The sequence below is a fragment of the Anas acuta genome, chromosome 1, assembly GCF_963932015.1.
Source record: "Anas acuta chromosome 1, bAnaAcu1.1, whole genome shotgun sequence".
Taxonomy (NCBI): domain Eukaryota; kingdom Metazoa; phylum Chordata; class Aves; order Anseriformes; family Anatidae; genus Anas; species Anas acuta.
In genome coordinates this window covers 134,679,677-134,706,788 of record NC_088979.1, presented here as the reverse complement: position 1 = coordinate 134,706,788, position 27,112 = coordinate 134,679,677, and the positions used below count along the sequence as shown (strand labels likewise).

Genomic DNA, 27,112 nt, shown 5'->3' with positions numbered 1-27,112 from the left:
ATGGTACACCCTCTGCGTATTTGCTTCACTGAAGTGTATATTCCTACAGAGACATACTTTCTTAGCACAACATCACACATTGCTTGCACCTCCCTATGACTCTCTTGATGTAAAATGATTAATATTTGCCTCATTGGTGCTTTATTCAGCATTTCTCTCCCATCAGGGAGTATCCATTTTCATTCAGACTTCGTGGCTCTTGATTCCTTAAAAAAAAACTTTCTCTTAAAAACTTTTTAGTTTTTTCTTAGTTTTTAACAATTCCCTGGATTATCTCTGGATTTATTCTTCATTTTCCCTCAGACATTAGATGCCTTAAATACTTGACTTCTCTTTCTATATATTGTAATTTATTTTTCAATATTCCCAAGCCCTGCTTTCCCAGAAAGTTGAATAGTTTGTTAGTAGCTTCTTTCACAACTGTTTTCTCCTGTCCTGACAATAAAAGATCATCCACAGATTGTAATAGTAACACCTCCTCGTGAGGTTGGAAATGCTCCAAAATCTGTTCTAGAACTTGCCCCAAAAAATCGGTAGCCCTGTAAATCCCTGAGGTAAAACTGTACATCTGTATTGTTGCTTCTGCCCCCATTTCAGGGTCTTTCCAGTCAGAGGTGAAAATACCTTTGCTCTCAGAGCCTGAGAGTACTCCATTAATAACACTGTTATTCCAGTCTAACAATTTACTATTTGAATGCCCAATTTCATCATCAAATGCCAAAGTTAGTCCTAGTCTTGGGTACATAAAATAATTGCCCAGTGATCATCTTATCCTCTAGTCTCAGCTTGGTATCCCCTATTCTCCCACATGCATGGTGACAGGACAAAGGAGAATGGGCTAAAGTCACACCAGGGGAGGTTTAGGTTGGATATTAGGAAGAATTTCTTTACTGAAAGGGTTGTTAGGCCCCCTGGAAAGGCTCCTGGTGGATCAGGTTGTCCCCTTCCGCCCCCCGCTCCATCCCTCCCTGATACTTGGGAAACTGACCAAACACCACAGCAAATATACCAAAGCTTCTAGACTGTTACTTAGATCATGCCTACATCCTCTTTCCCTGCTCAATCAACTTCAAACAGTTCTATCAAACATTACATACCACACATTTAACACCTTCAGTAACCCTTTTTAACACTTCTTTTTATCTTTCTCCAACCTGTACTTTCACCAAAGCCTCTGCTGGGCCAACTTAATTCCTGGTATACTGCCAAGCACTTCACCATGCGAGGGGTACTGTACACCAGATTTCCCGAGACTCTTCCTTTCTCTCTCTTATCTCACACTTGACTAATGTCTGTCTCTGGCCATGCCCCTCGCGGAGCTACAGAACCATGGATCAGGACTCCACACTCGCTTCGTACAAAAGTATGTCTCAATCACACATCACACAGAGTCTCACCTGACCCCAAGGCAATCCTTAGTATTTCTTACCTTGGTCTGTGCACAGTTACCGGCTCAATTCTCAAACCCAGATCATTTTACAAGGTTGTCTGTTAAGCTTTCTTATCACTGCAAGCATATCTCAGTACCAGATTCCTTCCCTCTAAACAAAGTAACTCTGTGCAAAAACAACGTTTTTATTCCCACAGTGTCTACGGAATAACTGGCACCTATGAAATATGGAAAATGAGTTGCACAGAGGTAGGTAGGTGTTCTGCTGCTATCAAAAACAACACTTTTTTTTTTACAGTGCAATGGCCAGATCCCTCAAATGGACATGTAGTTGCGTTTTACTTTGAAAGCAAAGCCAGTCTCTGAGACACAGTTTGTGCACTGGTTAAAGGACAGGTAAGCAAAGGCATCTAGCTTCTAGGTGCTAAAATGAATTTTTGCTAGTCTGTCTTTCTTTTCCTGTCTGTCTCAGTTTGATATGTGTTACAACAGGGATGATGATATCTTCATCAGTATGAGAATATGAAATGCTTTTTGAAAAGGAGTATGAATAATACATTCAGTGAGTGCACCTGAAGTGGTTAGGGATATTAACATTATTGATGGTATTTCCCACTTTCAAACTGTAAGAGTTATCTCTGAAATGTGTACTGACTCTAAACCCAGAGTTTAGTTTGCCGCTGCCCTTACTGTAGACTTGGAGAACAAAGCAGTGTGTTTTGAAGAGATGATGCCTGGCAAAAAATGCAGATTTCTGTGCTAGCTGAAAACTACGGCAATGGTAACCTCATCTACAGCCTCTACAAGAAGAAGCGTGTAAAAGGAAGGAGGCACTCAGAATTTTTTGGTTGAAAAAAACTACTGGCAGCTAGGACCAGAACAGGGCCTGAGAAATAATTTTCTGCATTCCCTAATGACTGGCCTAGACTGGCTCATTCTCTGTGCAGAGATGAAGAGAAACCTTCCTTTCCCCTTATGCTCATCCCAAGTTGCATATGTAGCCTAGACACCTACCCATGGCTGCAGATACAAAGCAGGTAGCTGGCTAAAATTAAATGCCAAACACAGCTGCTTCTAACCCCTTGTGCAGTGCTGAGCAGAAGTGGCTTCAATCAACTTTCCACCAGTAATTTTTCCCATACATGCACTTAATCTCTCTGACATGCATGCATTAGAATAAATAAATAAATAAATAAATAAATAAATAAATAAATAAATAAATAAATATATATATATATTTCTAGATTCTTTTGTAAAGAACAAGGCAAAGGAGATTGTATTGCTTTACTGGTCTGCACCTTTTAATAACATGGGATGTGCTCAAGTAATATGGTAGTAAGGGCCTTCATAAGTGGTTTCCTGACACACGTGCAATTCATTCCTGAGCTTTTTCACTGAAAGGCTGTACAGAAAACAATTTTTAGTGCAGAAATCTTTTAAAAAAATCTTTAAGTATCATTTTTTCTTTTCCTTCTCCTTCATTTCCACTGGCTCTGACTCCCCCAGGGCATATTTTGCCAAACGATCACCATTGGTAATACTGTTGCATTCCAAAAACTACCAGATTTTATTTTTCCTCCTCTGTAATCTTTGTTAACTTTAACAGTAAAACCTGAAAAGTCACAGTCAATGGTTTGTGCTGAATTTGCCATTTTAGATTAGCTTTTCCCACAGATCCTCATGCTTTTTTTCTGTCAGGTTCTTCATTAAAATACTGTAAAGGTGATGCAATTCTTTAGGCCAGCAGTGAATCATTCACCAAGGCCACGCAAACCACCAGTGGGCAATATGCCACCATGTGCAAAGCTTATCTGCCAACTGGTGTCCACACGGATGTGCCCAAAAGGTACTTTCCATCTCTGCAGGTAGCTAACAGGTTGCTCTACTGATTACTGCAGTTGGATTAAGGATCAAGGGTGGCAGGAATGCTGCTTTAGCCAGGAGATGTATTAGGTCAGAGCAGTGCACTCCGTGTGGATCCCAAATATTCCACCAGCTATGAAGGCTGACCACATAGCTATGCTCCAGGGTTTATTTCAGTATAGGAGTAACTCTGGCTTCTGCTGAGGCATATAGGTTCCACACTGGGCTAAAAACCTGTGTTGGGCTTGATCCGGCCCCACGAAGAGGTCTGTCTTGCTGGAAGCTGTTTCAAATTGCAAAACATTCACTTAGCTGGTATTAAGGAAAGAAGACACTTTTTGGTCAAGGCATGAATTTATTAGAAATTTGACGGGAGAGGAAAGATGTGTGGGTCTGTGTCTGGACTAGTGCTTTCAGGACTGTGCTAGGAGGTTGGTGAGGTTGCTGATGGGCATATGGCCCAGCATGAGAGTGCTGTATGGAGTCAGTGTCCCAAAGTCAGTCATTTGGATTTCAGTGTGCCACCACTTCTAGTACTAGTAGTAGCCTTCCTTGGCATCAGAGGGAGGTGTGGCACTTCCACAGAAACATGTGAATGTCAGACTGTTATATTCCTGAATATGCAACCCATGGCAGATGTTCTCTGATTACAGTAACTTGCAACTAATATTTACATTTCTGCAGATATATCATTTGCCCAAAACTTTACTTTCATCTCATTATTTGCAATGTGCAATGTTATATCAATAGTGTATTGCTGTAACTATGCTCCACAAAATTTCCAAGTGTATAAACGTAACTTTTACTGAAGGAAATGGCAGACTCTTCATGTCTTCTGTACAGAGGCCCCTGGAAGAGTTTAAAGAACCTGATGTATCCTTAAAAATTGACTGGAACTGTACACACTATGAGCATTGCCAAGGCTGCACATTCACCTGTGTGTGACTAGCAAGTAAATTCTAGTCTAACATAATGGCTTTGGTTATTTTTCATTGGCTGTTATTACTTCCCACATGCACACCCTCTGCCCTCCCTTCACAAAACCAAGAAAGTTCAAAAAAAATCAACCTGAGATGTCTGGGTAGCAAATTATTGGACTAACAACAGAGCTTCAGACTCTGAGAAGAGGTAACATTCAAGCACAGATTTGTTTTTTGTTGTTCATTTAATTTTTAGAATAGATTCGGCCTAAGCTTGAATATAAATATTCCTCAAATAAGAACTCAGATCTGCATCTTGAGATCTTCATAAGAAAGTCCCAAGTGATCAAGGGCCTCATCCCGTATTCTAAACTAACTGAGCTGCTCAGACTTGCAGAGGTATTTAGTAGGCTGGTAGGATTGCAAAAACAAGAAAATAAAACAAAACAACAAAAAAAAACAGCAACCACCCAAGTATCTTAGGCCTCTAAATCTCTGTTTGTTTCAACAAGAAAACTGAAAATTCTTGAAAATTCTGCTTGGCTCCTACAATGAATTTTAATCTAGTCTTCAAAAGCTGCACTTGTCAATCAGCAAATTTAGATATATGTCTAAGTTGCAACAAGTTAATGAGCTGGCATGCATCAACAATGGAAATTTTGTCTCCAGCTACTGCAAACAGGAAATAAAAAGGATTAAACAGCAGAAGCACTTTGCAGAGTACCTGCATCAGCTTGGCTTAATTCACGTTTCAAATGGTAGACCTTTAGGAATGTGAACATAGGCATTCTTTTTTTTTTTTTCCATAAGTGGGTATCTTTCTCTATGATTTGCAGAGTTAAATTAAAAAAAAAAGAAAAAAGTCAAAGACTACTTGATGATTCTTTGCCAGTGTAATGAATTTAGAGTATACTAGAGCCCATGTAGGGTAGACTGCAGCCTATGAAATTCAAGAAAACCTAAGAAAAGGCAGTGCTAGCAATTACTATAAAGGAGGTTCAGGGATGCCCCCACTGAAGGCTGCTAAGAGCAATACAGAAGTTGTATTCTCCAGGAAGGTCAAAACTGTTAAACATTTTTTCATGATGGATGGAGAAACTGAGAAAGGGACTTGTTTGCAGATGGTTGCTTTGGAAGTTTAAATCATTTGTTTGAAGAAACTCTGGATGCTGTGAATGCCTCCAGGGAGCCAAAGCAGTTCCTTGTATGTCAGAAGGACTCCAAAGGAGCAGTTTTATGGTAGGACTCTCCACAGGGTGTGTGTTGGCTAGTGAGCTATGGCAAGAAAGCACAAGGATGTTGCCGAAGCCTGGCAAGTTTACAAGTGTGGGAGATTCAGTCAGGGAGTTGAGTCAGGGCTGGTACCTAAAATGTTTGGGCATGCTGCAATTTCCTGTCTTTTGGCTTATTTTAGCTTTCTTAGAAAGTAGCTAGGTCTCTGTAGCACAAGGAAACAACATTTCCCCCCTAACACACACATACTTCTTGTTCAAGTGAACTCAGATCGTTGAAATGCTTACAATCTGAAGCTAAAGAGATTTGTCTGAGGAGTGAGCTGGGACTGAGAGGCTTTAAGGTGATGCAGTATCAAACAACCTAGCCAAAGTGGGAAGGTGGCGACCTGTTCAAGCAATGTGGCAGGGCTTCTGAAAGCAGACATTTCCACGTCCCACCATATCTTCAGCTGTACTCCTGGGCAAGACTGAGCTATGCAATTAGCTAGGATTCAGGGCAAGCTTTATCTTCATATGGAAAGGCATGGATACAATTTTCTTCCTATGGTTAATGGTTCTCGGGGGATTTTTATACTTAAGCACAAGGTAGTGATGAGGTATAGATTCATTATCTGTATCTCAAAATGCCCCCCATAAGCACTGCCCTACATGTGCAAGAGGCAGCAGTTTCACACTTGGGCTAGCAACAGCCACATATTGTATAGTCCCAGACTCAGCTGAGCTAGAATAAAGCCTGGGGGCTGCCTGACCACCCAGTCCCTGGTAGCTGCTTGGCTGCCAGGGTTGACACTAGACACACAAACAACAGGCAGCTGCAGAGTCCTGAAGCAAGGGAGAGAAGACAGGAGGAGTGGTTGGGGTTTGAGGAGCAGGAAGAAATCTATCCCATAAACAGCAATTACTGACTGTTAACCCCTCTGACAGTAGCAAGCTTGCCTCCTCACCCTAGTTTTAAGCCCCCCTTTCACGCGGCAGAAGCACACAGGCCTCAGCCACTCCTCCTTGGCATGATAAAACTCAGTTTCTCTTTTACAGTTTCTCATTTTTTCTGGCTGAAAAGCTGTTTACTACCCATGTTTACAGCACTCCTTCAGCAATGTTAAGGAAAAGGGGAGGCTGTAGTATTGTTAAGAATCCCTTGTGACAGTCAAAGATATGCTATGTGAGTGAAGGCATGTATTATGAAATCTTCATTTAAAATATCCTTTAAGTGTATGGCCTGAGTCTTCTGAATATACAACTAAAGGAACACTGACATATATATACTTCCTAATGGCTGTATGATGGTAATACATATATCCCTTAGACTTGAAATACCATCTCATAATGATCTGTAAATTCAACATTATGGGGGTTAGGTTCCAAATATTTTGATCATTGTCTTGTCATTAGGAAATGACTTCTCTGGTATCATTTTGCCAAGGTAGACACACATGATGTTACAGTGGTCAGGTAACTCTTAAATATGTGCTCCCTTAGACTCAGTAACACTACTAACAGTATAGGCACATATATGCTAAAGACCTCTTTTGTTCAGAATATAACATTCTTCTGTAATGCAATATTCCCTAAAACATACACTGCATTTGAGACCCCTGTTGCCTAAGTGAGGCCCACGGCACTGAAGTAGACCTAACTCTCTTCACGTATCAACTACTAAAATCATCTCTTAACCACAGAAATGTTCTAAGTTCCACCCACATCTTGCCCTGAAGATCATTATATAGAATGAATTTAATCTAGCTGATGACTGACTTGGAAGTGAACATGGCTTCACAAAGAGACTATACCAAAGTAACTTTGTCATACTCCCCTCTAACATCAGCTGATGACTTACCCCTTGCTGAGTAGGTTAGCCTAAAATTTCTCCAGCATGATATCATTTGACTTAAATGATTCTGTGATTTCTACCAGCTTAAAAGTTTCCCCAAACTCAAGCCTCTTTTTTTTTTTTTTTTTACAAGGCATCATGTGCTTCAACTGCATTTGTTCACAGCAAGGCAAACATCATGCAAACAGCTGTTCACAACTGACGCTAATGGACAGAACTTATCGAGAACTACTTCTGGTACTCTAGTTTCTCTAAGCACACCTGAAGTGTGGCTAAGATAGTTAACATGGTGATGATCACAGTATCACAATTATGAACTGGTAAATTTCAGCTGATCATAGCTGCTGGGAGGACAAGGTCCCGACACCCCTTCTATTTTATCCTTCCTTCCTCCTGCTGCTTACCTTGTGCTGGCTCCAATTTTGTTAATTTCTTTGTGAGCTGACTTAATTAACTTAAACCCTGCAAAAAACACTGGCTTGCTTTCTGCCATTTGAGAGTTGTATCTGCTTTTAGGAAAATCTGGTGAATTTTAAAGCCAGCACAAAGGTGGCAAGACTACACTGGCAGAGTGGGCAAGGATAGGGAGGAAAGAGGGAGAGGCACAGAAGGTGCCTGAGGACTTTCAGCTTACAGTCTGTGATCATTCCCCTTGTTCAAGGAGGTCAGAAAGTCTCTGAAAAGAGGACACTACTTTGGGGCATATGGATTTGTTTAAACTGCAGCCAGAACCAGATAATCACAAAGCTGTCAATGGCTGTTCATTTGTATGGAAAAAAAAAACAACAAAAAAGAAACAAACAAACCAAAAAACCTGGAAGAGAACTCCTGTGTCCTGACTTGTTTTAGGCTTGCCATGGAGATGAGTTCCAATTGCATTTCAACCACATCCTAACTGTGCATCAGGCAGAGCTTTCTGGACATGCCAAAAATACCTTCAGGCTATCAAGCTGGTACATCATGCTCACCAGACTGGCTGATACTGTAAGTCATTTCATGAGTATGGTGAGAACTACTTTATTAGCTTTCTTTAATCACACAAATGGAGAGGAAGGAAAAATAAAGCTGGTGAGGAGAGGGAAGACATATGGCTGGACCATATCAGATCTTTATATTTGCTGAAAGCCTTTTCTGTGGCTAAAGACAGCAAAGACAGAAAGACAGAAAGACAGAAATGCTACAGTAGGATTACTGCTGTGCTGAGACAGTTCTGAACAATCCATCCTCAATATCTATTTACTTACATGTATTTTAGAAGACAAAACTACAAAAAAGTAGTAAATGAATTTCATGACTAAGGGGTTAAATGGCTCTGAGCACTGGGATAGGATAAGCATTGATACTGAGATGAAGCTGTACTGCTCATCGCTATCTGGTAATCTGTGTCCAGGTTACCGAGGGAAAAAGGGTTTTCTTTCTATGAATGGTGTCTGCTGTTAGAAGCAGAATAGTAAACTGGTATAGTAAAGCCAATGTTTCTATGTGAAGAAACCTGACAGACAACTGTTTGTTCAGCTCTGTAAATTCAAGCTGGGGCTGGAGAAAGAGGTTGCCAGATCACACAATAAAACGGTTGTATGTTGCTTCTGTCTTGTACCCAAATGCTGAGTGGGAGACCAGGCAGAAGGAGAACAGGAACCTGAGACTGTCATGCCGTGAACAGTTGCAGAAGTAACACAGAAAGATGAGGCCAAGCTCTGTCTTTGGCAGTAAAAATGTGTGAGGGGTAGGAGGCTCCAAAAGGTTCATATCCCTCATGCGACTGTGGAAAAGAGCACTCGAATCACAAAGAATATGTAATGGATGGGTCAGAGACTAGTTCAGATTCTAGTTCAGATTTCTAGTTCAGTAATTCAGATTACAACTCTATTCAGACATAACTCCAGCCTGAAGAAAGTGTGAAATATACAGGGAAAATAAAGGTAATGTTTTCAATAAAAAAGTGTTTAACATCCTGCTGAACTCAATGAAAGCTGAGGGTAGTCTTTACCCACTTATCACATCTGTCTAGCCATGATACGTAGATACTACAGTACAGTAATGAGAATGATAAAGATTAAATTAAATGGCTGAGCATTCCTATAGCTTGGTCAATCCTAGCTTCTGAGTAGACCAGAACAAGCCCTGGCTGCAATTTCTGCTCCTGTAACTGTGCAGCATGGAGGCAGCTGTAAAGCAAGACACCTCACAGAAAATCTGAAACTATCTACCCAAGTTATTGCCATTCAGCTATTGCTTGAGTGTCATTAGTTAAACTGGCAGGGAAGGCACACTTTCATGTTGAAACTAATTGTTAATGCCATGTTAAGATGACTCTCAAGGTTATAATGAAAACTTCTCCTATGAAAATGAACTCTATGAACTTAATTGTCATCCATACTTCAGTCTCTTTATAGTAGTCTGGATTTCCACTAAGGGCTTAAAATGGATGTGGCATATACTGCAGATCTAACTGTACATGACTGCAAGGACAGGTGATTTAACAAGGCCAGAAATATTATCATTGTCGATCCAAATGGGAGTGACAGGACATACCTACATCAAGAATTCCAGGTTCTTTCAAGCCTCTGATCTGTTGCCCTAATACAAAGGAGGTCAGCTACTTGGAAAGCAAGCACTGAACCACCAACTCTTACAACCCTAAGACTGGAGGTGAGTCTTGTCACAGCTGCTCCCCAGCCATGCTTCACAAAAGCTCACCAGTCAGTATCATGTTGTTAGCCATGGCTGGGATCACGTCTCATGGGGGATGAAGATAGTCTTGGTGTGTGTAAGTAGACTCCTATACAGCACTAGCAATGATACGTGCTTTCTTAAAGAAAACAGCATACCTCTAGGGAGGCATACAACAAAAGCTAAGCCTCTGCAGCTTGGCTTATCAGTCCTCATCCTCTGCAAAGGAGGACAGAGCTATCATTTTCAGATATGAATTCACCACGGTGAAACTCGTGATGCAGCTCTGCAAGGGGGACAGTAACGAATCAAACACTGATGCACATCCCTGTCTACAGAGTAAGCTTGAGGGCTCGTGCACACAGGAAACCTGGCTTTCTTTCCAGTATCAAGTGCTACGGTAGGTCTCTGTGGATATGTCTGTCCACAGCAAGCGACTGTCTTCTAGAAGTTTTCTACTTACAAAGCAATATTGTCACTCTGGACTAAAGTCACTTACCAACCACTGAATGACTGTAAGAAGGAATTAGGTTCAAGCCTTTAGTACTAATACCTGTTGTGCTCACTGACTTACACCTGTAGGCAATCCATAGTGCAAGAAAAAAAAAGACCAGAAAGGCCAAATTAGGTTCAAGAACCCAAATTACTTCCTAGTAGTAGATAGGCACACTTTTGGGCAGGTTCTGCTTTTACATAGAAGATACAACTGCAACATTGATGTACAAGTGCCTATTATCACATATGTAATAGGCAATAGACAAAAGCAGGAGCAGATAGCTCAGTAAGGTATGTACCTGGTGTATTGAGTTTATGGCTAGCTCAGGTTGCTCTTATGATGAGAGGTATAGCAAAAAATAAAAGCAGGACTATCAGACTGCAGGGTCTTACTTGTTTCACTTTTTAAGTTGGGTAATATTTTTTTAAATAAACTGGAACCTCCAAATGTGAGGCACTGTAGCATAACAGAAGGTGTTACTAGTTATTATAATCTGGAATTAAATTTAACCTACAATTCTGAGTGTGGGACTAGTCAGACAGTGTTTACTGATTCATTTTTTCTGCTATACAGTATAGTTCTCTCTTCCCTCCTGTTTCTGATCAGTGCTGGAACTCTTGAAAACACTTTTCACCTTTCTGTGCCCTTCCTTTCTTCATATTTACCTTCTCTGTTTGGACAGTAAATTCTTTGGGGCAGGGACATCAGCACAATAGAGCCCATAGATACTACTGTACTGCAAAGGGAACAGGAAGCTGCATCCCTTATGTGAAGGCTAATAGTATTAGATTCTGCAAAACTTTTAATTCTTACTTTATGCTTAGTTTTTGTTTCTTACCACCATTACTGTACAGGCATAACTGCTCTTTGTCTCCTTTCCCACCCTCCTTCCCTACTACCCAACATAAGCCATTGTATAGCAACCATGCTTCTATAGCTGTTTTGTACAGGAAGGAAAATAAATTGATGTGGTGTAACTGCATTTGTACAAAGGATTTTGCTGAGATACCAGTTAAAAAAAGATCATCCTACAACTTGACATGGTTGTAAATCTCACATTGACAAATCTAGAGTAACTGCAGATGCTGGGACTCCAGTTCTAGTGGGTAAATTGAGGAGGAATCACCAAGTTGCAGTATTTTGAAGTGCAGTGACTTAGAATGTATAAACTCTAAGTGTTTAGTGTTATGAATCTAGTAGCTCAACCAGATGAATTTGTTTTTCTTATCCTTCTTCAAAAGAAGTTTTCCAGCTCAACTCCAAAGTAAAAAAAATAAGTATCAGTTGATTCACAGCTTTTTTAAGCACTATGTTTGTAAAAGATTCACTCAGTTACTCCTCTTGTCTTTTCCCCTCCTACACAAGTTTTTAAGAAGTGATTAAGTTTTTCAAACAAAGGTAGAGGAGAATCCTTGATCCTATTCCTCCTCCAACCTTTCTCCACATGCAGCTCTGCAAAACTACTGTCTTTACAGAGCTTTGGGGTGAAAGACGTCCCCATGCTCAGAGCCAGCACATAGCCTACGCCCATTATAAGCACTGTTTTGTAGATTTCAGTAGAACGTGAGTCATTCATGGCTGATGTGCTCTCAACAGGCAGGGGACTGCATTTTCAGTTTTGGCAATCAAATTATTTATATTGAGAGGTCGCTTATACAAACCTGTGGGTTTCATGCTATGTCCCTATACTCTCTGGGCTTGTGGCACACCGAGGGACTGAGATGGACAGCAAGTCAGAAGCAGAGCTGGAGGGTGATCTCTTTCATGATTTTGGTGGGGTAAGAATCTTGCCTGTCTTCATTCCGACAGCAGTCAATAGTTTTACGGGCCAAACCAACACAGGAGTAGGCAATGTACCTCCATACACTTTAAGCATAACCTGGCTTTTCCTCACATTGCTAATGGGGAAGAAACAAATCTGGCAGCTCATAAAGCTAAATACAGCCTAGTTGCTAAGGTAACCCAGCTGATAAGAACTGCATACTAATAGACAACAGCAGGCACAAGAGACTCACCTGCCTTTGGATTTTTTTTCCCTCCTGAGAGTGGAACAAAATCAAAAGTATTATGCAGGGTGGGGCTCTATAGCTATGCTTGTCCTTCCAAGCCGCTTGCACAAATTGGCTTAGGCATGCACAGGGAGAACCCAGAGCTTCATGGGTTTCATTGGGTTCCAACTCCAACAGGACATGGAGCTCTTGGGACAAATCCAGCCACACCTACCATTGCTCTCTGGAACCTTGCCTTTCCTACCTGCACAGTCATTCAGTTATTACCTGTACTGGATGAATGGCAGTGCCAGAGCAAAGGAGTAGCACAATGTGTGTTCCCAAATTTCCACTGCCAGTGGTTGCTTGGATTCATGAAAGAGCTGTTCAGTCCCAGAGAGCTGGTACAGAAACATACTGGAAGCTGGAAATCTCAGAAACCCGCTTGGCAATGCATTTCCCCTCACAAAAATAAAATAAAATAAAATTTAAAATTGTATCAGTGAGTTTTAAGTGACTGAATCAAAAGTGAGGTAATTTGCAACGTATCATTAAATTCTCATGTTCCTAAGACAACCTCTATGTGATAGAAGTTAGGATTAAACCAACCCTATTGTAGCTGGATAATCCTTTAACTGCCTCTTGCAGGGACACCTGTGTTTTCCTTTAGGTAACTAACAGGTTTATGGTTAGATCGACTATGCCAAGCACCCATTTTCCTTTGTGCTTGTAAGCTAAAGTGGACCTTGCTATTAGAAAATGGACATTTTTGACACCTACACATAGTTTTGTGGTTAAAATCAGCCCTGGTTGGAGTCAACAACAGAACTTCCAAGAAAAGTAATAGGAGCAGAACTTCAGCATGGCTGCAAGGACAGTTTCTGGTGGCTATGGTTCTACTACGGATGCTGTGCGTGCCTCAGTCATGCTGCGCTCAGAAAGCCTGCCAACGCAACAACCCTTGCCTATCCTTGTACCTTGGGGAAGTACCTTTTATGAGATATCAAAGTCCTAAAATGTTTGATAGCAAAACCCTCCCGGTTAGAGGTGTATAGGGAGTGGAATTTCCATTCTGCAGAAAAGCTAATTTCAAGCACCAATCTTGATCAAAACTGCAACTGAGTTAAAAAAAAAAAAAAAAAGAGAGAGAGAGAGGTGTTTTTCCACGGGGTAGAATTCTTTGAGATGATTTTGGGGTAACCAAGATATACTGTGGTTTTTTTTTTAGTCACCAGATAGAGAGCCTGCTTGCTAGAGTTCAAGTTAGGGGCTGTCTACCAACACTGTTGTTGCTTTCAGTTAGAAGTTCCAGTGGGAAAATTGTCTGTTACACAGTTTTGCTAAACTTCCTCTCTTAGGTACTTGTACTATTTTTGAATGATGTCATAACTACATGACTATTGATGCCTGAGCGAGTTAGCTTAAATCTTAGCTAGTGAGTTTACAGGGGAAACAAGTCTGACTTTGGATTATCCCAATCAAATATCCTCTAGTTCTGTCGAAGTTACAGAAAGGACTTGTGTATATTGTGTTAGTAAGACAGCTAAACGTGGTTTTTAAAATCAACTCTAGCCACAAATGAATAATAAATGGGACCTTAATGAGTAACAAAAAAAAATACTTTATATCTCTTATTTGCTAGGAAAGTGTAAAATGGCCATCGAGCAAAAGAAAATAAGGCCTTCAATTTTAAATTCTTTGCTGTAAAAGAGAAAGTACTTTACTGGTAAAATTAATATTTTGAGAAATTATATTACATAAAAAGGTAGGAAAGATTAACCAACCTGTTTGTAGAGGTCATTATTTTGTCTGACAGGAAGTCTGGAGCTTTATTGATTGACTTTCTCAGAGTATTCATGGATAGCACCAAGCAAAAACATTGCTTTCTTCCTCAGCACCAAATAATTGCATACTGCATTTAAAAACAGACTCTATCTACAAGTAAACAGTTTTATGAGGCTGTGAGGTATCTTAAGTCCAGGAAGAATTCCTTCTATGTTTTAAAATATCTGATCTTGGAATAGAACATGTTTTGGAGCTCAGCTCAATGTTTTAGTCAGCAGCCCATGGGGCTTCCCTGGTAGCTCCTTCTCATCACTGTCTCCCATGACAATCACCTGCATGCAAATGGTTAAGCCAATAGAAAGTCCAGGCTCCCTTCTCACCCATGTAAGTAAATAAGTACTTAGCTCTGCAACTGGACTATTGGTAAGTGTTTTCATTACTCTACCTATCAGTCTTCCTCATCCATAACATGGAAATAATGTCAGTAATTTCTAAAAAGCTCTTTTCATCAATACAACTGTATTGATGTATCTTCACAATGTAAGAGCCAAGTGTTGAAATGCTCATGGTTTCTCTTAAATCGAAGTGGCAAGTCATGGTTCATCAAAAGCCTCCATGTTATCTATAGCAGTGTCAGTAAAGATAAGGACACTTACTTGAAAAAAGATTTATGTTGACATACAAAAGAAATGTTCATACAATGAAATCATTTAATGTCAAGACCTCTAAATTGAAGGCTATGAGGTGGCAGGAAGCAGGTAGAAAGGTGTGTGCTTTCTTTCCAGAGGACCTAAGGGTGCTGCTATTGAATTGAACAGCACAGATGAAGTTGACTTCAGGTATGAAAAACGAGCTGTTACATTTTTGGTAGTAATTTAGGTTTGGCCAGCTTTAAATAGGCTGTGAGCCTTTTATAGGATCCAGCTACAGTTCAGAATCCAAGAGAAGCCAACCAGAATAGCACTAGCTTGTGTATTCACAGGAGCTGAGGCTTGTTGGTGTTTACAATTTAATTGGGCACGGAGTAGCAATGGAAGAACATAAATTTATCAGTAGAAATCTAAGGTGTTAGCAGGTGCCAGATAAGTAACCCCCCTACCTCTGGCCATAAAGTACTGTCCTCATCGGAAATGAACGCTCAAGTAGGCCTCAGGTCTTTTGGTATGAAATACTTCACCAACTATTTAAGACATGCTACTGGTTTGTCTGAGCAAAGCCACTAAACTGCACATGAAAGCAGCTCAGGCTGTGTGTAACACTTTAAACTATTATACATATTTGCTAAGCAACCATGTTAGGCCCAAATATCCATGGTATTAGGCACTGTTGCCCTGCAAGCAACACAGCGTTGGAGTGGATGTGAGAGTACTAGTTACAGGGCTGGTGACATTGCAACCAGCGCACAATGTACACTGAAACCAAAGGTTCCCAATTATGCAAGAAAACTCTGGGGTTTAAATTTGAAAATTAAAAACAACAATAAAACAAACATATTCTTTCTAGTCTAGGCTTCATTGTTAGAGGATGTTTCCTTCTAAAAAAAAGAAACCAAACAAATAATCCTCCTGATCTTCCAATATTATTTCAAGGAAAGGAAATCTTCAGTAATGAAACCTGTAGGGTATCTTCTTTGCCATTAACATCAAGTATATTTCTTAACTTGCTGAGATTAGTATAGGTAATAAAAATCAAAAGGAGAGAGACAAATGTCAGCCAAGCAAGAATGACAAAAGATTAATTTCCATAACTTATCTCTTAGGTGAAAGGATCATGATCCTTTTTGTGCTTGTTGTGTGACTAGCTGGTGAGATATGTACCTTTTGATATAATGTGATAAGTCTGTAAAAAATAGAAAATTTACCTCATTGAAACTGAGGCAGCATTGCATCTGGAACAATTTTAAGGCATATAAGTACAGAAATGAACAAGGTATTTTAAGATGTACCTCTATGGACACACGTAATACCCCACAGGAACTGGGTATCACTTCAGCTTGCTGCTGACATAAATGCATGGAACATTTTTGGGTGTGGTATGTATTTACATCTCTCAAAAGAAACTAGTTATTGGGGCATTCAGCATATTTCTGAAGTGGTTGGATTCCCCTTCCCTCTCTCCCTGTCTATTTACAGTTCCCTTTCAAGTACAAAAAAAAAAATATCTGTAACCTCAGCTTCCTGATTCAGCTGTTGTGATGTCAGTTATTTACGATAACAAAAGTGAGACAATGACTGTGGTTTGCGTGGGACAAAGGCAACCTTGTTTCCGTAAAAAGGGACAATCCTAGCGTAAGAAGCACAGGAAAGCCTACAAGGTAGGACTCTGAGGTGAGCTTTCATTAGTCCCACCATCTCTATCATAGCAGGCTTGACACTGTATTGTCTCAAAGGCAACCGACAGAAGGTGTTTGCCTTTCCATAGGGCTCAACACTAGTATGAATGCAACTCTTGGAAAACTCTTTGTAGGACAAGCCTTTGGAGATAGGTATCTTGGGAAATAAATGGATTGCTAGTGGGTAAAGAAGCATTAAGTGTCAGGACACAAGTGTTTCACTGTTACTAATCATGCATTCCATGGTCACAAGCATGTCACTGCATCTTTGCTTACCTGCCATGAAACTGGTTTAATCATACTTAACTGCCTAAACCACAGATGTGGTGAAACTTGAAGAATGCCAGTAATTTCTGAGGGAGGTCGCAGAGTGGCAAAAGGAAATGAGAAGCTATTAACACACAGTATCTTAAGTTATGAATGAAGAGTGTCAACTTTGGTGTAGCCTAGAAAATGTCACTTACCCGCTATTCTTCCTATTGGCATTGCATGGTCCTCAGGAGGGGATACAGACACCATGATGTGGTTCATGTAAGCTAACTCTTCTCGGTGGGACAAGTTGATTGGCTTTACCTCCCTGTGCAGCCCATCCTCAGACAACCTTGGAGGTTTGAAATCGGAGTGCCTGGGGTTCAGTATCAAAGGATGCATGATAGGGCTGGGCATCAGCTGGATGACCCTGGTGTTCTCCTGGCGAGGGCTGGAAGGCTTCTGGAGCACCTCAGGAGGAGGCGGGCAGTGGTTGTTTTCTACTGGGGACACTGAGAGAGGATAGGACTCCTGGTGGTTGTTCTCTTGCTGATGCCTTGACCCTGGCATTCTGTCAGCTGGGGAGAGGTGACGGATAGTGTTGTCCATAGGGGACTTCAGTGGCCACTGATCGGGGTCTGGTGATGGACGGTGGTTGTTGGTGATGGGTGATCTAGAACGATGCAACAGTTCAATGGTTGGGGTACTGTGGTGGACTGTTTCTGTGGATGGTCTTGAAGGTCTCTGGACAAAGTTATCTGTGGAGACAAACAAAAAAAAAATAGAGTTTATATTGTGATCAAGCTATAGGATCTAACTGTTAAACTACTAGCTGGGTTTACTGGGTACTGCAATTAGCTGGAAAATGTTTTTTTTTTTGTGTGTGTGTGACTTACAGATCCACTGAAAAATACCATGTAAATGTAGATAGTTGTTGAACAAAAAAAAAAAAAGTTGTTTGAACAAAATCAGTACCACAAAAACAATCTCCATCCACCACCACATATGAGTAGCTCCTGGGGAAATGTGTTAAGAGAAATCCCATTTTGAGTAGCTGACTGGAACACTTGTGAAGAAAGTAAGAGCTGATCTAGCTACACTAACTGTATTTCTGTACAACTGCTTTGGAACTTTCATCCTGTCATTCACATCTCTATGTGTGGTTCCTGTTACTGTACAATGAGCACTGCAAGGTAGAGGACAGAGATAAAAAAAGAAAAATGTCTCCTGAAAAATACTGAGTGATAAGCTTGGGATGCTAGAGATTTGGGTCAGGGCACAGAATCTTAGTGTGAAATATGGACTGGGTTATCCAAGAAAACTCACTGGTAGGCCGCTCTTCATGAAATGCTAGCTAAATTGTATCCCTGCCTTGATTTTAAAAGTGTTAACAACTTCATATGGATATTTTCAACTTGCTGGAGTTAGCTTGTGCTGCCTTGTCCCACATAAGCTCTTATATTTCTTCAGCAGGACGACTTCCAGTGTCACTTTTGCATGGCCATACTTCCTTGGCTGTGATTCCTAACAGTTAGGGGGGGATAAATCATGTATCTGGATCACTGTCTTTAGACACTAATAATCCCCTCACAAAATGAAATGTTTGGCATGAACAGTGCACACTTTCAGCTTAGCTAAGGCCATCAATTTTGACTGGGGAAATTACTGACAGAATACCACCAGGGAGCACTGACTAACAGGTTTTTATCTGAAAAACAAAGATCAAATTTCAATGCTGTTTGTTGAAAGCCTTGGATGATAACAGAAGGAAACTGCTGGGTACATGTCAACAATTGAAACAAGTAGCTGCATATTTGTGGCTGCCTGTTTGTTCACTACATTTGCTCTCATCCTCTGTAAAAAACGATTCTCTTGCTTTCTTGCCAAGGCAGTGATACCCGTTGAAGACCCTGTAGAGGTGTGCAGGAAATCCAGGGGCTCCTGCCATCCAGGAACCCAGGCAGGCAGCAGGAGCAGGATCAACATGTACCTAGAGAAAGGTATGGACAGGAAAAGCTCTAGTCCTGAGAAAATGCGGTGCCAGGCATTGACACAGTACCAGCTTTCATATTAACTCTTTTACCCCTACTCAACAGACTGCTCATCTAAACAAGGACACTGAAGGCTCCAGGAAAACCTAAAATTTCATGGCTTCAGAACACTTATTTCATATGCTTAAGGTCCCAGACAAGAAAAATACATCTGTAGAGCTATTTAAGGTACTCACAATGAAATACCTGGAGGAAAAGAAACTTCAGAGACATGTATTGTTCTCGATTAAACACAAACAGCTTTAAATACAATGTGGCAAGCTAGTATGTTATAACCAAAATGATGTGAAGATCAAAGAAAAGGAATTAATCTACAACTGCACCTACCTCTTTGACAGTCATTTCTTAAAGTCTTTGCCACAACTGAAAGAAAGCAGAAAGTATTCATACCCTTCCCCCCAAGTTGTGATCAGTGTCCTATCTTCTGCAGACTATCCACTCCTGTCACTGTACTTTTAAATACACGCTGCTCATTCCTGGCCTGTAAGTGTATACCAGAATACTGTACTGTTTGTCCTACTTATTTGAAGTGACGTGTCTGTGGGGAGCAGCTATCTTGAAAACAGAAAGGATTGTCTTGCTGTGCTTTCCACTGAGCTCTTTGCAAACATTAGTTGGCTCTGACAAACTCCAGACAGAAGCAGACCTCTCTCTCCAATTCCAAACCATGGTGATGCTGAGCCAGGATAGGACAAGAGAAAGTGTTTTACCACAAAACAACCCAAACTCAAACTCAGCTCTAAGCAGTTCCATTGCCACAAATGGCCCTGAACAGAATAAAATCCTCATCACATTAATTCCTTCACACATCTGATGACTGTGAGTCGAGCACATATGGTGTATCATTTCCTGCAGGAATAGATTAATTCCTCAGTCTGGCTCTTCATTCTGAGCAACCAACAGTCTTTTCTTGAAGGGAAATCTGTGAAAGGGAAATCGTTGCTCAGGAAAATTGCTGACCTATCCGATCCACACAGGGATGGGTGGGGCTGCACTCACTGTGGATGTGAACAGTCACTGCAGTGGCAGTCCCAAAGACTGGCACTCTGTGCTTACCCATAAAAGAAGTGCAGGGAATGACAGTGTAAGCTTCCTGTATGGCATCCTATCAAATGACTCAGTGCTGCATCAGAAAGACCACTGGCGATGCAGATAATTCACTCTCCATTGCTCATCCCTCTATAGGGCCAGAAACTGAAGCCTGGAGGGCAGATTCCAAGCCAATGCCAATGCACCTTGGAGATATCCTCAAAGGTCAACTGCTTTCAGTCAAGCTCACTTTGCTTGAGTTAGTAAAAGAACATTAGATGTAAATGTTGATCCAGACTCAGATGATTCTGGATTAACAATGGATTAAATGCTTTAAGCATTTAGAAGCAGAATCATGAATGTATTGTATAATCTATCAAGAAAGCCAGAAGAGGAAAATGAAAAAGGTCACTGCAATAAGGACAGACTCTAAAAAATCTTCTCTGAAATTTAACCACTCATAATTGTGCCAAACAAACACCTGACCCCTCTGCTCAGTTTGTAAATTAGGCAGGGTTTAGCTCTGCCTCTCACATTTATTTATTTATTTTTTTAAACTAAGTTGCATTCCCTTGAGGGAAAATGGTAAACTTAATTGTGCTAGTTTCTCCCACGTGACTTTGTGGAACAGGAAGAAAGAGGAATGTCAAAGTACATAAATAAATTCACCTGCCTATACATTTTTGGCATAAAGATTTTCTGGTTGGTCAGAGGATGTGGCAGGCAAGCTGTGGTCTTTTTTGTTTGTTTTGAAGTTCCTCTTGTACCAAAACAAAAACTATTTTTTGTTATTGTACGGAAAGTTTTAAGTAACAGTACATATCTCTCAAAAAATATAGTGGTACTATTAGTAGTCACAAAGGAGAATATCATGAAGGAGAAATGAGAATGGTTTCTTAAGCATCCTGTACTCTGTCAGAAGTTGGACAAGAATTCAAAGGGCTTATGTTTTAAGTGACATGTGAAAGACCAACTCAACATCCCAGAAATCCTCTGGGTTTTCTAGTTTGAAACTCAACAATTTTGTTCAGCTGCTCTGTATCTTTAATGCATGGGTGTCTGAGAGGGCAGCTAGTATTTCTGTTTGAAATTTAAAAACTGAAAACTATGGGTGAATGTCAAACTTCAGGAAAAAAATAGAGGTTTTTATAATGGCTGCTGCAAAATGCCTATCTTGAAACACTAGGCAACTTTCTCCTGCACAGCTTTGCCAATTCAATCTCATCCTAACCTGCAGCACCCTCTTCTAATCTGAAATATTTACACAGCTGTGTGGAAATGCTTTGGAGTGTCCTGATCCCACCTGCTGCTGTCCTGCTCTTGGCTTAGTCTCAAAGTTTTGCTGGTGCCCTTTGATTCTGGCTTGCTCAGGCTGGCTATGGGCTCCTTGTACAGGTCTGACAGTGCCTCTGAATCTTGTTTTGCAATCCCATGTTGAATTCTGAGACAATTTGTGTATCTTTTCTCCACTGAGCAGAGAATAGGGAGATACCCTAGCCCAATTCTGGTTTTTAATCCTCCTTATTTAAAAAAAGGAAAAACACTAATTTTTCATATATTTAATTTTCTATTTAAAAAAAAAAAAAGAAATCTATTTGGTGCTTTCATTGGAAGGACCTCTTGAAAAGCTTGAGCTTTATATTTTTCTGGGTTTGGAGATAACCAGGAAGTTCTTTGGTGTGTTTATTTCCAGAAAAATAAAAACTAAAATTTCCACTAAAGGAAACATGCTTATATTTTGATCTCTGCTGATACTGAATAAAGGAAGCCCAAATCTGCAATGCCCCAATCACATATCTATTCTTTCTTCACCTCCTATGACAGGCATGGTATGTGTGGACACTACTAGAAGGCTAACTAATAAACTAAACAAATACTTCTGATGGTAAAAATGAAAGAAAACCTGCAGGGAAAAAAAAAAAAAAAAAAAACTTTTCTCAAAATTAATTGTTCAATCATTTCAAAAGCTGAGCAACAGGATGGGCTCAGTGCCAGGAATAGCATGCCGACAGATTGTCATCTGAAGTAACTTTGAGTTAGACATTCCTCTCTGAGGTTGCCTTTTCTCCTGCTCTGCGAACAATTGCATCTAGTTGCACCTACAGGATACTAAAAGTCCATGATGCACCTTTTCTACCCAACTGAGAATGAGGAGAAATGAATGGGGTCAATAAAACTTTCTGGCATGTTTTTTTAAACTACATTTGGCATAGCTTTTAAGCAGGCTTTGGATGCAGGACTGAATAATAGAAAATAAATGGAGAATAGATAGTAGACTCCCTAGACCAGGTGATTGTTAACAGCTATCAAGACAAAGGGAGGAGAGTAGCTCTATTTAAGTAACTTTGGAACAAGAAAATGACATCATTCCTCACAGCCTTACTCAAGTGGCCTCTATAATAATAGCTCCCATAAGAATGAGACAGAGTTACCTTCATCATGGTTCTGGTGTAATAGGACCTCTGGCTGAGCATGGATTGAGTTCCCAGGGTGGAAAAAAGGTGAGAACAGCATACGAGTTTTCCTTTGCTTCAGGATATTCTGAAGGAGTTCATACAGAACATCGCCTGAAAGACAAACAGCAGGAAAAAGGAAATGAACACCTACATACTGCTGAGAAGACTCATTCAGCCATCTGATGTATGAATTCATGGCTCATGGGTGCTATTTTCAGATGCAAACATGCCTGAAGTAAAATCCTGCAGTTGACTGTTTTGCAACATTCGTCCCTGAAAGGAAAAAAAGAAAAAGAAAAGCCACGTGTCGCACCTCTGTGTATGACTGTGGAATAATGGGAGTGTGAGAAGAGTCTCTTATAATCTCAATACAGGGCCTTTTCAGGCTACATAATTGCCTGTCCAGGAGTTCCAAACCTTTACAAGCAGTGTCCCACCTTCTCTCATCAAAGCCTCAGTTTTTTAACTAAGACACCTCAGGACACATAATTCTTAACTACAGAACCCATGATTATGCAGTGAGTCGCTGGGAGCAAATGTGGTGTTTTTCCCTAATTACTAACTGATTTAGGCTTCATGAGGCAAGGAGGAAGAAGATTTTGTAAAGCCTTTCCATGCAACACTTGCCTCAAGTGCTGAGGCAGTGTGCTACTGGCTACTCCAGTCTAGGAGATCAGATACTTTGGGGTGAACTCAGAGACTTGAAAAGACAAGATTTAACAATCCTGAACTCCCTTGCTGTGGTGACAACTTCTGGAGATACTTGAGTGCTACAGCTGCTTTAGGAACTTCTGTACATCATTCTTGGCATCCCAGGATGGACTTCTGGAAAGCCCAAATGGGGTCCCAAAACTAGTTATTTCTTGATATTAGAATCTGTATAGGGCTCACTGTACCAGGCAATATTAGAAGAGGGATATGATGCATACAAAGGAGCTTAATGCAGAGGACTTGGTGCTCTGGATGGGCAAATAGTGTCTGCTAGTTGCTATTGTATCACTCTTCCACAAAAGTGTCTGCAGTAAATTCTACTACACCAAGCTGACATGACTTGATCCAAATGCTTGTTTCTTTTAGGGGTGCAAGCAGACTGTTCCTTGCTTCTTCCTCCCATTCTCTGTCACCAGAATTGTTATATCCTTCCTCAGAGGAACACTTCATTGTAGTTATCTAGGAGACCAATGTGTTAACTGCATCCTTTGTGTCTTAAGTATTACATCTGGTACTGATGCCCTCCTTTCAGTAACATCTACATGAAATACCTAGGTACTTACACGTTTTGTGTAACGTAACCGGTTGCACATTTCAAAGTAAAAAGGTACACAGCGTAGGAAGTCACCCAGCTTTTAATTCTGCCTCCTCTCCTCTGTTTGTCATACCTCATAGTATAGACGAATAGGTTACAGCAGAAGCATATTATCTGAAAAGGAACTCCGTGAAGTTTCAACTAGGAAACCTTGGATTTTCTAGGAGAGTTTTCTCAAGTGTGTGTGGGGTTAGTAATTTTTCCTATGAGACTGTAAGCTGTGTGCCATTCAGGTGTTTTCTCTATAAACTGCCAATGTTCTACTTGTTGAGAAGTTTGGTGTCTTAGCATGAAATAGTTAAAGCTATCCTGCTTTCCACAGTTCAGCTTCCTCTATTTTTAGCATCTTGGCTGCTTTTACTGTCTCAGCAGTGACTTTAGGGCATTTTAAAGAGGTGATTGTAATACCTGAATATCTAATTAAAAACAAAGCCTCAAGAACCCAGTTACCTTTTCCATGTTTAGTACATGAAAGTCTAAAAAGTGATTTTACCACATAATTTGCATCTTTGAATGCAATAGTGGCATAATCATAACTAGTGCTGTAACACTCCAAGCAATAAGGTAGCAAATTTGTACCTCTTTCAGTTTGGCCTGTCAGATTAGTGAAGATGTTCATACAGCTGGCAGTCTTTTTCTACCTAATAAAACAGTTATATTTATGCCCTACAAAGATGCAATTGTACTAGCTACAAAAGTGAGAAGTCTCTTCTCACTCTCTCCCTCCTCTGCTCTCTCCCCTTCCCTCACCAGCACTAAACAGAACAGCTGTGGGGCTGTGAGCCCACTTTATTGCTAGGACCACTGGGGGGAGTGGATGCTGTTCTACTGGTTTAACCATGAGTGGAAAGGATACAGCTTTTATGTACCTACACTCCTGAAAAACTTAAAGCTCTATGGCAAGCATTATTTCATTTTTTATTTTTTTTTTGACTTCGTATGTAACATGTAGTTTGTTTCTGGGAAATGTTGAGGTAATCTTCCTTTACCTATAGTCACTCACATTTTTAGGGACTTACTGAGATATCCTCTAAAATGCTTATTTTCACTAGGGAATACCTAGAGAAAAAGAGCAGAGAAAAAGAGAGGGTAGAGGCCATTTAAACCCAAATTTAGGTAAACAAGAGTTTAAACTTTTGCACTGAGTATATTTAAAAGCCAGAGGCTCTTTCTGGGAATGCTCTGTCTCTAGCCTACAAACATTTTAATCCTACTCATTTCAAGTGCCATCACAGCACACAAAGGGAAGAGTCGAGGCATAACTTGTAGGCAGCAAGGCACTGGGATGATAAGAGGAGTAGCAAACAAGATACACACAAAGCTGTCCTTTACTGTCCTTACTCACTTTCAGTACTCCTTTTGTCTTAAGGCAGGGTTATTTTATAATGAAATGATTCAAAATGGTGTACCAATATTGAACAGAGGATGTTTCCAAGCATCAGTTTTCACTAATGTATTATAGTGGTGATAGACATGTATGTTTGGCATCTCCTTCCATATAAATTTAGTCTTCATTTAAAGCACATGCCTTGAAAACTTTGTATAGAATCAATGTAAGCTATAGTTTGGGAGGCAGATTCTGCAGGAGGATGGCTGCAGGGGTGTGTTTGAGGGAGTCACCAAGCAGCTTGACGCAGAATTAGTGCCACTGCTTGTTTATCAGCCACAGCCAAGCAGCACCAGCTGTACTTCTGTGCTGAGTGAGCCTTATGAGGAAGCCTCATAACAGCAGTTCTGCAACCATTTGGTCCAAGTTCTTTGATAACCTACAGTGACTGAATTACAAACCTTTTTATTTAACAGGAGTACCTTGTATGGTCATAAGAAAAGCTCACAACTCTTTTTCAGTTAAACATCCCTGACAAAGGAGGGCAGAGGCTTGCTCTGACTGTAAAGCTGGAGCAGACAGACCACAGGGGATATAAATACAGGCCATCCACATACACATTTCTAAATCTTCTTTGTGAATAAATGAAGACATAATTCGAGCAATAAGCTGATTGATTCACACACCTGCCTGTGTTCTGCCTTGGGCCAGACTCCAGCATGTGAGCGAATATGGTGAAGTAAAGTAAAGCCCACAGGGGCTGTAAAATAGAGGAAAGGTCCCCCAAGGATAAGTTTTGCAGTCACTTTTAGCAGCACATCAGCCAAGCCAACTGTGAGGCAGAATGCTAATACCGGCTTCTTAAGAGGCTGGAGCACTTGATTAACTTACTGCTGTAGTTGGGTCTATGAAAAGATAAGCCTTTATGGGAAAGAGCTGGAAGTCATGAAGTGCTGCCAGAGAAGCTTGCTTTCTGTGGAGTTCTGCAGGGAGTTTTAATGAGAAACAGGTTGCATTTCTTGGTTTTAGAGTTGCATTCAAATTTGCCTATAACTCAGGTGTATCTGGATTTCTCTCCCACATTGTTCCTTTTTGTCCTTGCCTCATTCAAGCAAGCAGCTCTGTCCCTTCTCTCCTCCCTGGCCCAGTCCACCCTAACAAATATGACTCTGTATCCTCCTCCGTCCCTCTCCAGATGCTGTTGCAGCTTCTTCTCTCTTTTCAGTCATTGCTTCAGTAAGAAATCCTCACCTGAATGAGGAGACCTGTATCGAAAGTCCTCTTTGGTCAGGAGCAGCAGAGCCTTGCCATTCATCTCAAAAGTGTTGCTCTCAATCGGCCTCAAGGAAAACTCCTTCTCTGCCCATCTGAGCCACTGTGCCACATCATCCCTGCTCCAGTAAACGGGCTGCAAACCTGCGGCAGGAAGAGACCGTGATTGCGTTACAAAACTGAGACAATGCATGGGAATATAGGCAAATACCAGTGAAACCCCATTTCTCCCCACATCCTAACATGCAAAGTCTCTGAGCAAGGTGTGGGAGAGGGATGCCATGGTAATGTAGGATTACACTAAGCACTGGACTGTGCAACACTTTATTAGCTTAGGCATCGCGGTTTGTTTTGGACATTCAGAAAATCAAGAACTGGCTCAGCATCCCCCAAAGCTTATAGGATATTACTGAATTCCAAGTGCCCACTGTGAGATGGAATTGTCCCCAACCTGCTCCTTCCGAGGTGTGGAGCTGGCAGGAGGCTAAGCTGTTGGCTCCATCCATCCTTGGTGTGTGTCCTCTCCTAGAAGAGAGGAGTGCCCTCTCTTCACGCCCCTCATAAAGCAACAGATCAAGCATAACAAAGAGCAATCAGATGCAGGAGACCTCTGGCTGTACTTCCCTGTAGATGGGTGTGGACTGTAAAGAAGGGCTGCTGCACATAGCCTCTCTAACAGTGTATGTGTAAGTGGGTATTGTTCAGAGAGGTGCCTTCAGACCAGCACACCCCTCCCGCAGATGCAGTTAGGCTCGTAGCTCCTATTCCCACACTGGAGAGGGAAGTAAGTGCTGAGGCTCTGGCACCTTTAGTACTGCTTCATATTGTGCCTCCTGTACAGCAGTAATGTACCGCCAGTGCAGCTCTGACCATATGAAGGTGGTACGGCACTTTATTGCAGAGTAGCAG

The 27,112-nt window shown here is 40.9% G+C and overlaps 1 protein-coding gene across 1 annotated transcript in view; it reads right to left on the bottom strand.

The window, feature by feature from the left end:
* Window positions 1-27,112, bottom strand: part of ETV6 (ETS variant transcription factor 6) — a 145,821-nt gene that overhangs the window by 12,734 nt on the left and 105,975 nt on the right. Inside the window, exons 3-5 of the mRNA XM_068658443.1 lie at window positions 26,183-26,347; window positions 22,275-22,409; window positions 16,978-17,520 (exon numbers count right to left, since the gene is read on the bottom strand). Coding sequence (XP_068514544.1) covers window positions 16,978-17,520; window positions 22,275-22,409; window positions 26,183-26,347 — 843 coding nt within the window. The remainder of the gene's footprint in view (window positions 1-16,977; window positions 17,521-22,274; window positions 22,410-26,182; window positions 26,348-27,112) is intronic.